Source organism: Epargyreus clarus, unplaced genomic scaffold (genome assembly GCF_041222505.1).
Source record: "Epargyreus clarus isolate Ecla_fem2 unplaced genomic scaffold, WU_Ecla_fem_2.2 ptg000035l, whole genome shotgun sequence".
In the NCBI taxonomy this organism is placed as follows: domain Eukaryota; kingdom Metazoa; phylum Arthropoda; class Insecta; order Lepidoptera; family Hesperiidae; genus Epargyreus; species Epargyreus clarus.
In genome coordinates, this window is record NW_027332240.1 from 5,205,730 (window position 1) to 5,220,682 (window position 14,953).

A 14,953-nucleotide genomic window follows, 5' to 3' on the forward strand; every position below is an offset into this window, starting at 1 on the left:
ATGTACTTTTAGTTTTTATCAAAATCGGCCTCGGAATCGGAATCAAGTGCCAGCTGCTATATTCGAAATTAATTTACCTTTTGAGAAGTTGTCACACTGCTAGAAGTATGGTGAGCCATCTCTGTGGTAGTGACATCGAGATACGTCGCATTGAATCCTTGAAATAGTTCATAGCCCGCGAAGCACCAACAGCTGGTCGCGGTCAGAATAACGATGAATGTATCTGCATAATAGGTTATGAACTATGAGCATACTTCCACGAACCAAGTAAGTACCAAGCAGACACGACTTAATGTTTTTTTTTTATAATATAGGTGTTGTGGACGGCGAATAAATAGTCTTAAGTTGTGATTGTAAATTGTTTTTAAATGCATAAATTGTTATTTAGTTAAGGTTTATGTTATATTACGTTTTGTTATGTATTAGAAATAAGTTTTATGTAAATAAATAAAGGAAAAATATAAAAACCCCTAGGATAGAAAGAGAGGGACATGTATGAGCGAGATAGCGTGTTAGAAAGAGAGGGCTATAGGAAGTGAGCGAGACGGGAATAAGAGCGACTGCTGCGTTAGCCCCCCCCGTCGGTTGTAACACTCACTTTGCCACTTAAGGTGGCTAAAAATAGGGTCCGGCACGGGAAGAGCAATTCTCCCCTCACCCCGCATCCGCCGCCGCCGCCGAACACCACGAGATCGTAGAGGCGTGGGTAGAGGACTTCCTCGGGCGTCCGACACCGCCACCCCAGGGCTTGGAGTTCATCTCCCCCTCGGAGACGCGGAAGGCCGCCTTGCGCCTGCCGAAGCGCAAGGCGCCAGGCCCCGACGGCGTGCCGAATATGGCGTTGGCAATGCTGCCAAGAGGAGCCATAGTCACTATGACTAGGCTCTTCAACGGCATTCTCCGCACGGGCTACTTCCCTTCCACCTGGAAGTTGGGGAAGGTAATAGTTCTCCCGAAGCCGGGGAAAGACCGTCGTCTCCCGGCCAGCTACCGTCCCATCACGCTATTGCCCACCATAGCGAAGCTGTTCGAGAGACTGGCGTTGAAGCGACTGCAGCCGTCACTTGTTTTAAGGGACGAGCAGTTCGGCTTCCGCGCCGGTCACTCGACAACGCTTCAGCTCACACGGGTGATCCACCATCTTACAAGCGAGGCCAACTACGGACGACACACGGTCGGCGTCTTTCTCGATATCGAGAAGGCGTTCGACCGCGTATGGCATCCTGGTCTCGTTTTTAAGCTGTTGGAGTCGCCCGTGCCGGCTTTGCTGGTGCGGCTAATAGCGTCGTTTCTAGATGGGCGGCAGTTCTTTGTATCGGTCGAGAACGTAGCCTCAGACCCCCGCCCAATACGTGCGGGCGTGCCTCAAGGCAGCTGCCTCTCGCCACTACTCTACGCACTCTACACCAACGACATTCCCACCCTCGAAGGTCACCTCGAGGAATGGGAAAGGGACGTAGAACTCGCGTTGTTCGCGGACGACAGCGCGTACTTCGCGTCCTCTCGTGATCCTGTGCTGGCAACACGCAGGATGCAGCGCTTGCTGGACCTGCTCCCAGAGTGGCTGGACAAGTGGCGTATGGCCGTCAACGTCGGTAAGACGGTCGCGACACTTTTCAGCCGCAGGCGTACTATGCCGCCGCCGCTACGTTTCCGTGATCGGGAAGTAGCTTGGCAGCCCACAGTTAGGTACTTGGGATGTCACATTGATCGCTCGCTGCACATGGTGCCTCAGGTGGACCACGTGATCCGACAGGCCCGTGCTGCACGAGCGATGCTCCGACCAGTGCTGGCATCTCATCTACCGACCCGTACTAAACTAAGGGTGTACAAGTTGTACGTCCGATCACGCCTAACTTACGCGGCACCAGCATGGTATGCCCTGGTGTCAGAATCCAACCGCAAGCGTCTCCGTGCCGTGCAGAGCCAGGCCCTACGAACGATCGTGAGGGCGGGCCGCTATGTTCGGAACGACGTGCTGGAGCGCGACCTCAAGGTTCCGACCTTGGACAGGTTTGTGGCCAGGTTGGCGCATCGTATGTACGCATGCGCCGACAACGGGCCACATGCCCATCTGAGAGGCTTCGCGCCCCTCCACGCTCGACCCCCCGACGGTCGCCCGCTCCCTCGTGAACTCGAGGGGCAGGTGTCCTCCGACCATCTGGAGGACTGAAAATCTGCACACGCAGCCTAGCACAGGTCACGTTAGGACCGATTGCTGCACCGCTGCCTCACGGCAGCCCACAACACCGGTGGGCAGTGTTACCCACTGAGGAGATTGCCCGGGCAAGGAGGGATCCCTCGAGGCCCGCAGACCCTGCGCCAAGCGGCGAAGTCACGCCGCGGCATAGGACGACCGCTTTCGTTCGGTCCGGCACGCTCCGGAAAATAGAAGAATATTGTAAATGGTCAAGAAAAGAAAATACAGGAAGAAAAATTCAATTGGAGTTTTTATTGCAAACCCGTACTCAACATTGGTCCTTCGATCGGCGGATACAGAAAAAAGAAGCAACCAGCGCGTCTACAATGAACACACGAAGCAAGAAGACCCACTCCGAGTCCGGCATCGGCGAATCGGAGCACCTTCCACCAGGTGGGCGGGGGCTGTTCCACCGTATATATGAAGAATCGCCGAGATCGCCATCGACCGCAGTCCTCACCGGGACGCCCGCCGGAACGTCCGTCGGGAGGATCCCACCAGGAAGGGTCCTCGAGCGCTCACCTGTACGCAGCACCGCACACCCCGAGCACCCCACGTCGCATGAGATACCGTCGCGCTCCAAGTCGCCTATATGCCGGCCCACGTCTCCGGCATATAGCGCGGCGCCCAGTATGCGTTCGCGTCGTTCGTCGGTCAGCGTCGCGGCACGAGTTAGGCTAGTCGAATACGAAGCGGAAAAGGAGCTAGCTGAATTAGAAGAAAGAAGAATACAACTTAAGAAGACGCTAGTAAAGAAGCGGCTAGAAGCGGAAATCTCTGCGATCGAAGCGGAAGAGGGGGGGGAAACTATCTGCGACCAAGAAAGAATACACGACTGGGTGAACAAGAGCCACGAACACGCCGGAGCGCAAGTACACAGGGAACAGGAGGTCCTACCTCCCCCGTTAGAAGTACGGGGGGAGGAACGGCCTCGGCAGAGGGGAAGGGGCATCGAACAATTAGCAAACGCCTTAGAGAAGATGATGCACGTACGACCCCCGCCGCGGCAAACGTCGGAGCTCCCAGCATTCTCCGGGTCCGTCATGGAGTGGCTACCCTTCAAAGCAGCAGTAGAAGATTCGACGCGTCTCTACAAATTCAGCGCCACAGAAAATTTATTGCGGCTTCGAAACAGTCTCCGTGGGGAAGCGAGAGAGACAGTGCTCTCTCAACTATACACGGCGACTCACGCGGACAGCATAATGAAGACGCTAGAAATGAAATACGGTCGACCTGAATATATCTTCGATAAAGCAATGGAAGAACTGAAGAGACTCCCCAAGGTCGGCAACTCCAGCAGCGAATTGAATGAATTGGCCATCAAGTTACAGAACGTCGTCTACACTATGAAGAGTGTGGACCACCGTGGTTATCTACGAAATCCATTACTGATAAGGGATGTAATGGAGAAGCTAAGCCCTCACCTGGTGAGCAAATGGGCGGAATACGCGGCGATCAACGAAGGGAAGATTGCATACAGCGACGAAATCACAATACTCTCGGAGTTTGATGGGTGAAGCAGACAGGGTACTACGCTACACGCACATGGCGAGGAACAGCGCTCCGGGGCTTCTCAGAGGGGAGAGGCCAGTAAGGAGGACAGCACCTCGGGAGAAGGTCTATTCTACGAGTGAATCGACGCGTGAAGAGCGAGCACCTAGCTGTCTACGATGCCAATCTACAAGCCATCACACTCCGAAGTGCCCTCAGCTGAAGGAACTCACCATCAACGACAGCTGGAATTGGGCGAAGGAACAGCGGTTATGCTTCAAATGCATGACACGAAGACACAGTAGAACCACATGCAGAGCGAAGCCGTGCGGAGTCGACGGGTGTAGCATGCAGCATCACGCCATCCTACACAAGACTGCAGAGCCCGCCAGGAGGGTGGAGACTTCTGAGTGCACAGATCAGGGTGCACCCGCAGCGGTCATGAGCGTCACATCAAAGGTGGCACCAAGAGCAGTGCTATTGAAGACATGTGAAGTAAAACTCAGCGGTCCACGGGGGGAGATAAGGACGCACGCCCTCCTGGACGAGGGGTCTACAGTAACCCTTATAGATGAAGAATTGGCAAGTCACCTCACCAGCGGCGGACCGAACCAACCTCTAAACATAAGAGGTATCAATGAACAAAGAAGAATCGACAGCAAGGCGGTCAAGATTCAAATCAAAGGTCTACACGAACATGAAGCATACTCCGTGACAGCCCGCACGGTGAAGGGACTTCAACTGCATCATCAGCGCGTACCTCAGAACCTGGAGCGATATGCACACCTGCGAGTCGTAAGGGAGAAAATCAGCACGGGGGAAGCTCGGCCTCGCATACTAATAGGCACCGACAATTGGCACTTAATAGTGTCCCGACAGCTGCGCGCCGGCAAGAAGAACGAACCTGCCGCATCAAGAACAAAGCTGGGATGGGTTCTACATGGGTCGGTACCTAGGAGGTTCGTCTACCAGGACCAGGCGGCCGTGCTTCACGTCTGCACGGGCGACATACAGTTACAGAAGCTCGTCGAGTCGCATTTCGACGTGGACTCGCTCGGCGTATCTACGAAAGAGAAGATTAACAAGTACGACAAGAGAGCCAGTGACATCTTCGAGGCGACCGCCAGACGGAAGGACGGACACTTCGAAGTGGGTCTACCTTGGAAGACTGACAACCCCACACTCCCCGACAGCTACGAGCAAGCATACAAGAGGTTACGCACATTGGAAAAGAAGATGGAAAATGAGCCCACATTCAAGAAGGAATACAGCGCTCAAGTGGCTAACCTGCTGAAGAAGGGTTACGCAGAAGCATGCGACGGCAACGAAGAAAGAAGTAACGTCAAGTACTTACCTCACTTCGCGGTTGTCAACATTAACAAGCCAGACAAGATACGAATGGTATTCGACGCAGCGGCCAAGATTAACGGAGTCAGCTTGAACGACTACCTGCTGGAGGGGCCCGACCTGTTGGCGTCTCTGATTAGAAATAGGCGAGCTGTCCCAGGTGGAAGATTGGCGATGGGTGCCCACGGCCGACAACGTAGCCGACGACGCCACGCGAATCGAGACGAAGAGGTTCACTGGCGCCGACCGATGGTTCACCGGGCCGTCATTCCTGAGCTTACCAGAGGAGGAATGGCCCACCGAAGCTACAAGCAGTGACACTTCAGAAGAGGCGGCGTACACCATCACCACAGACGACATCACGGACCGCATGGGCTGCCTGCCGGACATAACGAGGTTCTCCGCCTACAGACGACTCATAAGAGCCACAGCGCTAGTTCAACTCTACGTACAGAAGCTAAGAACAAAGAACAGAAGCCTGCTGTTAGAAGTCTCCCACATACAAGACGCCGAGCTGCGGTGGATACGACAAGCACAACAGGACTCATTCGGCGAAGATCTACGTAGACTGCGGGCTGGACAGCACTTACACCGGCATAGTAAACTAGCGAAGTTGGACCCCGTCATCGAAGAAGGAACACTGAAGGCCCGAGGCAGAATAGGAGCCTCTAAGACGTCGACGCACTCGAACCGACCTATAATATTGGATGGTGGTCACCCCTTCACACGCCTACTAGTGATGGACTACCATCGAAACGCCGGACACGCTAACAACGAGAGGGTCGTAAACGAGCTGCGACAAAAATACGTTATATTTCGACTACGACCGACAGTAAGAAAAATGGCTAAGGAATGTCAATTTTGCAAAATAAGGAAAGCAACGCCGCAAACACCGCCACGAGGGGACTTACCAGAAGAGAGGACAAGTCCAGGGCATCGACCGTTCAACTACTGCGGCGTGGATTACTTCGGCCCCCTAACAGTCACTATTGGGCGCCGACATGAGAAGAGATGGTGCGCACTGTTTACCTGCTTAACTACACGAGCAGTGCATTTGGAGTTGGTGTCATCGCTGTCGACCGACTCGGCAATTATGGCACTCCGAAGGATGGCCGCCAGAAGAGGATGGCCACAGGTGATCTTCTCAGACAACGCAACGAACTTCAGAGGTGCTGACGTCGAGCTAAGAAACGCGTACCGGGCATGGGGTCCGGAGCTACATAACTTCTGTCTACAGTATGGAACCAGCTGGCGTTTCATCCCACCGGGGGCTCCGCACATAGGCGGGGCATGGGAGCGGCTCGTGCGGTCAGTCAAGACCGCACTGAGCACCACACTGAACGAGAAGTCACCCAAAGAAGAAGTCCTTCAAACGCTACTGGTGGAGGCCGAGTACTGTGTCAACGCTCGGCCACTCACGCACGTCTCCGTGGATCCCGCCGACTCAGAAGCACTAACCCCCAACCACTTCCTGATTGGGTCGTCGACCGGGCTGCCGCTGACGGGACCCTGCGAGGAAGCCGACCGCAGCGTGTGGAGAAAAGCACAGGCGCTGGCGGACCAGTTCTGGGGGCGGTGGGTCAAGGAGTACCTGCCGACGCTGATACCTCGAGGACAAGAGACAAGGGCATCACGACAACTACGGGTCGGCGACCTGGTCATCGTGGTCGACAACACGCTACCCCGCAACACATGGCCACGCGGCATCGTCGAGCGAGTGCACGAGGGACCCGACGGCATCATACGCTCAGCAGACGTGAGGACCCGGGGAGGAGTCTTCAGGAGGCCCGTGGTGAAGCTCGCCGTCCTCCAGATAGGGAGGGCTACGACGGAGCTGCGCCGGGGGGAGGATGTTGCGGACGGCGAATAAATAGTCTTAAGTTGTGATTGTAAATTGTTTTTAAATGCATAAATTGTTATTTAGTTAAGGTTTATGTTATATTAAGTTTTGTTATGTATTAGAAATAAGTTTTATGTAAATAAATAAAGGAAAAATATAAAAACCCCTAGGATAGAAAGAGAGGGACATGTATGAGCGAGATAGCGTATTAGAAAGAGAGGGCTATAGGAAGTGAGCGAGACGGGAATAAGAGCGACTGCTGCGTTAGCCCCCCGTCGGTTGTAACACTCACTTTGCCACTTAAGGTGGCTAAAAATAGGGTCCGGCACGCTCCGGAAAATAGAAGAATATTGTAAATGGTCAAGAAAAGAAAATACAGGAAGAAAAATTCAATTGGAGTTTTTATTGCAAACCCGTACTCAACAATAGGAGTAGCAGACGAGCATGTAGTCCACTTGATGGTAAATGGCTACTGCAGTCCATGGACATCTGTAATCAACCCCAGATCGAATTAGATATTCCTACCTGAGGTCGGTCACAGATGCGCCGCTGCCCCTTTGCTGGATCATATCTGGTGTTCATTACAGATGTCCATGGGCGATAGAAGTCACTTAAAAGAAGATGGATTGCGTGTTCGTTTGCTACTTCCAAAAATAAAATAAAATATTCAATGCGATCAGACTGCTGAAAAAGTGAGTTTTTTGTCAGAAAGACGAGAATTACTTGTAGGCTAATTGATGCAGTATACTAGGGTCTATTTGCCCTGAGAGGACCCCAAAATATTTCTAATAGGGGATTACATCCAAAACCTCTTTAAACAAGAACAGGATGTTGACATTGTGGCATGCGGGTCGTAGATATGTTTTCAAACTACTTATTCATTGGTAAGACTTAACGATCAACAAAGGGAACCTAACTTTTATCGTAAGTATGGAATGTATAAAATTATAAGTATAATATTTAAAGTTGGTAGAACCCTTTATAGTTCAACTCCGGCGGTTCCACCGCCACACCTATTTCTACCTATTAACAGTAGAGTCAAGCGCTGCTGTGTTCCGGTTTGAAGGGTGTGGTAAGGGAGACATACTTTTCCGAGGTGTTCCAGCTTATTCGTTAGGGGTAGCGGCGTATGTTAAAAAACTTCAGGAAGATAACTAATCTGAACTGTGTGTGGTTGATTACAGATGTCTATGGGCGGCAATGGCCACTTAGGTACCGTCAGGTGGACGGCATGCTCGTTTGCTACTCCTATATTATATAAAAATACACAAAACCTACTATAATATAAAGACCACCTATAGTTACCACTAACGGTCAATTTAGTCGTAAGTTACCATAGATTAGTACAGATACTTCGCCGCCTTGAAATTGAATGAAGCCACAAACGGCTTATTTGTAAGTTCTTTTTTTGATTTCTTGACAAATAAAAACATTTGTAGAGAAAATTTACGAATAAATAACTAATACTGCGTAATTTATATAATAAATAAATAATTATTTCAAATATTTTAGGGACATTTTACCACGGAGCTGTCGCAAAACTTTTTTACGCAAATATTTCAATTCTCAAAACTGGTTGCGTTTTCTTGTTAGGAGTGAGTAATCTTTAATAATCTATGTAAGTTACCTTAAAAACAAACTTACGTGTAAACATAATGTTGTGTTTAAAGAAAAACAAACGCTTAGTTAAACAGCCGCCGTGGTACTGTGAGTAAATCTTATGCTTAACTTCCCAAGCACGTTTTGTTTCTATATCACGACGACTTTATTTTGAGCTCTTGTTGTTTCGAATTTAGATATTTCAATGTTACATATGTTGTGGAAGGCAAAATCTGTGGTATAACAAATAAAAATCCTCACCATCATCATCAACCCATTACTGTCCCACTAATGGGCACGTGTCTCGTCTCAGAATGAGAAGGATTAGGCTATAGTCCACCGCGCTGGCCAAGTGTGAATTGCTAGACTTCACATACCTTTAAAAATCCATATTGAAAAAAAACTATTATGTAATAAGAGGATTACTTTTTGATATTAATAGCACTAATTATAAGGTCACTGTGATAGAATCCTTTACAGATTGACTGCAGGCGTTTTGCCATCTATTTCATCCTTATAGCGTTAAAATCATGCCACGTATCGGTTTTAAGGGTGTGGTAAGACTGACATATTTTTAAGCGGTGATTAACCTTTTTTATGGGTAGCAACTAGCAAGACATACTCATTAGCTTTTTCATTATCTTAAACATCCCTAAATTACCTAAGTACGTAGGTAACTGATTGCTTACTATTTCACTTACACAGAAAAATATTGAATCACTACTGTAAAAATTATCGCCCTCACTGGTTACTTGTCAAAAGTGGAGGGATTCATTTGAAGTGGTAAGGTTATAGTAAGTTTACTGTTTTTCTTTGAATGTTTGTGCAACACCGTGGCGTGAATGTGATAAAACTGGCTGGCGATCTAGTTAAGTAACTATATTATGCCAGATATGGAATGGAAATTAACACCTCTAATTTTATGGTTAATCATATTAAGAACTAACACACCTTGCAAACTCTGTACTTGATAAATAAGAAATATTGCATAAAAATCTTCAAATTTTGTCAATAAGTACCTACGAGTACTTACAATATAATTAAAGTTATTTCAGTTTAAATCATTAGGTAGGTATAATAGTTTCCATAATATCTCTTGAGAAATAGGAGATATGTGGTGTTATAAAACAAGAACTTTATCACAATCGGGTATTGTTCTTCCTATTTTTTCGTTTGATGGAACAACTTGTACAGCGACGGATCAAGAGTTCTGACCGCCCTAGGCTAATTATATACGATATACCTCAAAAGTAATATATTAGTTTTGATTTTGTTTACTAGCATGAAATTAATAGTGCCGAAGACACAATTTGGGCGCGCCTCCCGATCCTCGCGTCCTAGGCTGCAGCCTAATTAGCCTAAGGATTAATCAGGCCCTGAACCTGTAGAATTATCTATTCGGTGGCACAACCGCTATACCTATTTATATTTCTGTTTAATAACAGAAGTATTTAGTGCTTCTGTCTGTTATGTATGGTGTAGTATTTGAGGGACACTTATATGAGTATACGAGGCATTACAACTTATCGTCAGGGATACCACTGCATCTATGGTTGAGCTCAGGTAGGACTTAAATCTTAAGTAAATCGATTTGATTACACATGAGGATGACCTTCTACGGAAGAGGCTACGTATCATAGTGAACTGCATGGTATCGTGTGGTACTTAGGCTATATTATAAACTAGCTGTGCCCCGCGGTTTCACCCGCGTTAAAAAAAAAGGTTAAAAAGAAATAACGCTGGGCACAGCTAGCTCTAAAATATAAGTAGCCTAAGTTACTCCTTATTACATCAGCTACCCGTCAAAATCAGTTCAGCTATTTCCGAGATTAGCCACAACAAACAGACAGGCAGACAAAAATTTATAAAAAACGTTATTTTAGTGTTTACTCTGTACCTATGTATATTTATATGCATGTAGTAAAAAGCGGTTATTTCAATATTAAAAACAGACACTCCAATTTTATTTATATGTATAGATAATGTGATTATTACCTACTCTGTTTGTGAGTAGGTATAATCGTTGAAGTGGTTATATTACCTTTGATCGTTGCCATGGTGACTAAACAGTTTTATCAATTTCAATCGAATGAAAAACTAACAACAGTATTTTTAACAAATTCCGAAATAACTTGTTTAACAATGAATAAGCTGAGTGCAGACGATATTGCCGCGATGGAGGGGCAGTTGCGACAAAATATGGAGGAGGACAGGAAGTATTGGCGAGTGAACGACGTCAAGTGCGACGCTATACACACGGCGAAGAGTTACGAGGAGTTCGCGTGAGTTTGCTTTTGTGATGTAACTTGTTTTACCTACTGTAACACTGCTGGGCAGGTGTCTCTTACTTAAGTGGTGCATCTGTGGCCGACCTCAGGTAGGAATATCTAATCCTATCTGGGGTTGATTACAGATGTCCATGGGCGGCAGTACCATCTAGTGGATTGCATGCTTGTCTGCTACTCCTATATTATAAAAAAATAAATATAGTTCAAAAAGCACCCCACACTTTTTCCACAATTATACAATTTACTGTTCCTTAATTGATTCCTAGATTGAAAATTATTTTCTACTTTTTAGTTGATTTTATCATAAAAGCGTGTTTTTTAGTTTTTTGAACTATATTTATTTTATTAATTTTTAGTATTTGTTGTTATAGCGACCATCATTATGCATCGTCTGTAAAAAAATCAAGTGTCTATCTATTACGGTTTAAGAGATAAAGCCCTGTGACTCACGAACAGACAGCGGAGGGTTTCGTTTTATCCTTTGAGTACGGAATCCTAAAAATCATTCTAAAAGATGGCATTATAGATATGTTTCAGTACATTTGAGTTATAGGGAAATAACATTATTATTTTTCATAGCTAAAAATCAATCTAGTAACTTTGCCTGTACGCTCCATAAGGCGCTTTCTCTCGCCTCGAAAATCGTTAATCCTGAGGATGTTGATAAGGACAATGGTACAAAATTATTAAAATCGTGTATTGTCATCGGTTTTTGATAATTCTTAAAAATTTTGAATTAAACTGAACGTTCAAAGTGGATAAAAATCGGGCTCAAAGATTCCTTTACTGTTACGTACATACATACATACAAACGTACAACCCAAGCTAATAAAAGCGTGTTAAAAACACTTAAGTGGTTTAACGCTGACGGCACCACCGCCATGTCTATTCCTAACTATTAAAAACAGTGTTAACCATTATTGTGATCTGGTTTGAAGGGTGTGGTAAGTTAGACATACTTTTTCAAAGTATCCAACTGAGCCCTCAGAGGTAGAAGCGCATCTTTGGCCGACCTTAGATAGGAATCTGGTGTTGTCTGGGGTTGATTGCAGATGTCCATGGGCGGCAGTAGCTACTTAACATTAGGTGGACTGTATGTTCGTCTATTGCAAGAACTGTAGGGAAAACTTGTATCCAGAAGTAGGGAGAAAACTTGTACCTATAAACACTCGTTGAAGGCTGTCATTACACTTTTTAAAGTAATTATCAAAATATTGTCCTTCGAACATGGTTTATAACCAGAAAATTAAATATCATTTCAGTGATCGTGTCGCCGCTGCTCATTTAAGACCATTGGAGAAAAGCGATTACAAGAATAAAGTTTCTAGAAGTTGGAACCAATGCGCTTCAAGAGACAATGAACAATGTGAGTAGGTAATATTTTGTTTATGAATATGGTGGATTACCTAATGTTATGAGTAAATTGGAGAAATAAAACTTAAAACGATATTTAATGCTTTTTATTTCATAATTTAAAATCTTGTGAGTACATTACCCAAAAATATGTTTTTAAGAAATACAGAACCTAAATGTTGGAAAGTTGATTGAGGCATCTGCCTCCTCAATCCGTCAGGGGTTACAATATAACTATTTCAAAAAACTTTCTGTAAGATTAGTTTATTGATCCATGAATAATCTTAAGCTCGTTTTTTAGGGTTAGACATGAGAATAACGATTTCGATCTTGGTGTGGGTGCTCTCTTTCTTCGGCTGGTAGAAGCGGCGGTCGTTCCTATCCATTCGCACGAGGGGTTTGTCGTACCAACCGTATCTAAGCAAAAAAAAATTATAAAGCTGTGTGCACTATTTGTTTGTAAAAAATACACTTTTTCTACTTTCGATATTTTTAGACGCATAATGTGTAATTTAGATACTTGATCGAAGATCAAACCTGGAACCGTCTGCATGTTGGATCGGTATGGTAACGCTATCTCAAAAACCGCTCACCTAAATTTAATCTAATGATGCTTAATAAGTGCGTAAGTTACATCTATATTTTTTGTGACTAGAAACCCTCTGCCCGTTTTTCCTACTCAGCATAAGTGTAACAGTAAAATCCGAAATTAGGGATATAAAAGAATCAACTCCGTAGCAGACAAGCATGCAGTCCATCTGATGGTAAATGGCTACTGCAGTCCATGGACTTCTGTAAGACCCAGGTAGGATTAGATTACTACCTCAGGTCGGCCACAGATGCGCTGCTACCCCTGAGGACTATATATGTATATCTCCCTTATCACACCCTTCACACCGGAACACAGCCGTGGTTAACACTGCTATTATTAGGTAGAAATAGATGTTGAGGTGAGGCCGCCGGAGTTGAACCACAAGGAGTTCTACCACCTTCGTCTTGCCTTATGACTACAGGCATAAAATCCCAAAACATCTAGATCCAAAAGCTCTACCACCTTCGTCTTATCTTAATTAAGGCTACAGAAATATAATCCCAAAACATCTACATCTAGAGCTCTTGTTTGATTACAAAATTGCGTCAAGTGAAGGTGAGTTACATTTGGTTCTCAGTAGCCGGCGTGGGGTACTTGCTCCGGGGTCCCTTGGCCCTGGTCTGCGCCACGTTGTGGTGGTAGTTGTCCACCTTTTCCGTCTGCTCCTTGGACTCGGCCTTCAGCTGGTCGTGGGCTGCGTAGAACTTGCCGGTCACGGGTATTGCTATAAGGTGAAGTTTAAGATGTGGTAATGGCATAAAGTAAAATTTCTGAGGGAATTGATTTTAATTCAACAAAATTCGAATGGATTGATTGTGAATGGAATAAACCGTTCTTTACTTCTTTCTTTTAATTGCACGAAGACTCAGTGAGAGCTTAGTAATGTTTATATTCGGTTTCTAAACTTAGGGGTTCAGAGGTTTAAATCCGAGGCAGATAATTTCCGAAATTATGTATGTAGAAGTTAATTACAACTTGTTTTAAGGTTGAAGGAAAACATCGTGAAGAAACCTATGTGCCCGATAGTTCTCTAATAAGTTTTTATGGGTGGAGAAGTCTACCGCACTGAGTAGGCATGGACTATGGACTCCTCTAACTCCAAGAACAGACCTGTGTCCAGTAGGGGGACCACATACATGGATATGGATATGGGGGGATACATTAACCACAACGATTCACAAGATTGGTACACCTTAACTATCTGCGTGGCGGAGCGGTCGCCGGTGTGACGTGCGGAGGATTCCGGGTTCGATTCCCAGCCAGACAGACAAATATCTAAATGATCAATTTAGATTCTGATTATGGGTGTTTTTGTATTTATCTATGTACGTCCATGGCACTGAGGGCACAGGGAATCCTAATGTCGAGTTAGGTTAGGTTAGGTTAGTGTAGAAAGCGTCTTTTTATACAGACATGCGGCGTAACCTATGTAAAGCTTTGCCAGTAAATCTTCATTATACTAACATCCGAAATTCGGGCGATATATCTTGTAATTCCTGAAGTGTTTCACCTCCCGGTAAATGATCTCATTCAGCATATGAATATCGATGGGCATGCGAGTCCCAAATGTACACTTTCCTTCGTTGCCCATTTTTTACCTGGAGTCAAATATGAATTGAATAATGTTAATATTTCTGAATAGTAGAGGCAATATGGTGCGACTAGAGAGGTGGCGGTACTGTGGTTCGGCGGCACCACTGTCACAACTATTTCTGTCTAATAACATCAGCGCTAAGCAGTGCTGTGTTCTGGTTTGAAGGGTGTAGTAAGGGAGACAATTCTTTCCGAGGCATTCGAACTTAGTCCTCAGGGGTAACGTCGTGTCTGTGGCCTACCTCAGGTAGAAATCTAATCTTACGTCTATGGGCGGGAGTAGCCACTTATCATCAGGTGGACTGCATGCTCGTCTGCTACTCCTATATTACACAAATGAAAATAAAAGATTCTTAAATCTGCAGTAAACACTCTTAATAAACCCATAACTTACTTGTTATTTTACAAATTTTAATAAAAACGAAATAATATGTCCCAAATACGTGTATATGTATAGAAATTAATATGAAATTAGTGTTGTCAGTATGACATTGTTCACAGATTGTTGGCAATATCACGGAGTTGTCGTACAAACTATATTGTTTATGTCTAAGAAGTTTTAATAGGTATAAATTAGCGTTGATAAACTTGCGAAGTCTGATCCTACCAGCTACTAAATTATATAGGTATTGTATTGGTTCCTCGTATTA

The 14,953-nt window shown here is 45.5% G+C and overlaps 1 protein-coding gene across 2 annotated transcripts; it reads right to left on the reverse strand.

Moving 5' to 3' along the window:
* Positions 1–81: 81 nt before the first annotated feature.
* LOC140756641 (cilia- and flagella-associated protein 144-like) lies at positions 82–14,305 on the reverse strand. 2 transcript variants are annotated; one of them, XM_073092188.1, is made up of 3 exons: positions 14,175–14,305; positions 13,275–13,434; positions 82–223 (listed from the first exon to the last, which is right to left on the reverse strand). In XM_073092188.1, the coding sequence occupies exons 1-3, from the start codon at positions 14,299–14,301 to the stop codon at positions 169–171; spliced, it is 342 nt and encodes a 113-aa protein (XP_072948289.1). In that variant the 5' UTR covers positions 14,302–14,305; the 3' UTR covers positions 82–168. The 2 variants fall into 2 exon arrangements, with proteins under 2 accessions (XP_072948289.1, XP_072948288.1); XM_073092187.1 differs by lacking the exon at positions 82–223 and adding an exon at positions 12,332–12,535.
* Positions 14,306–14,953: the final 648 nt, after the last annotated feature.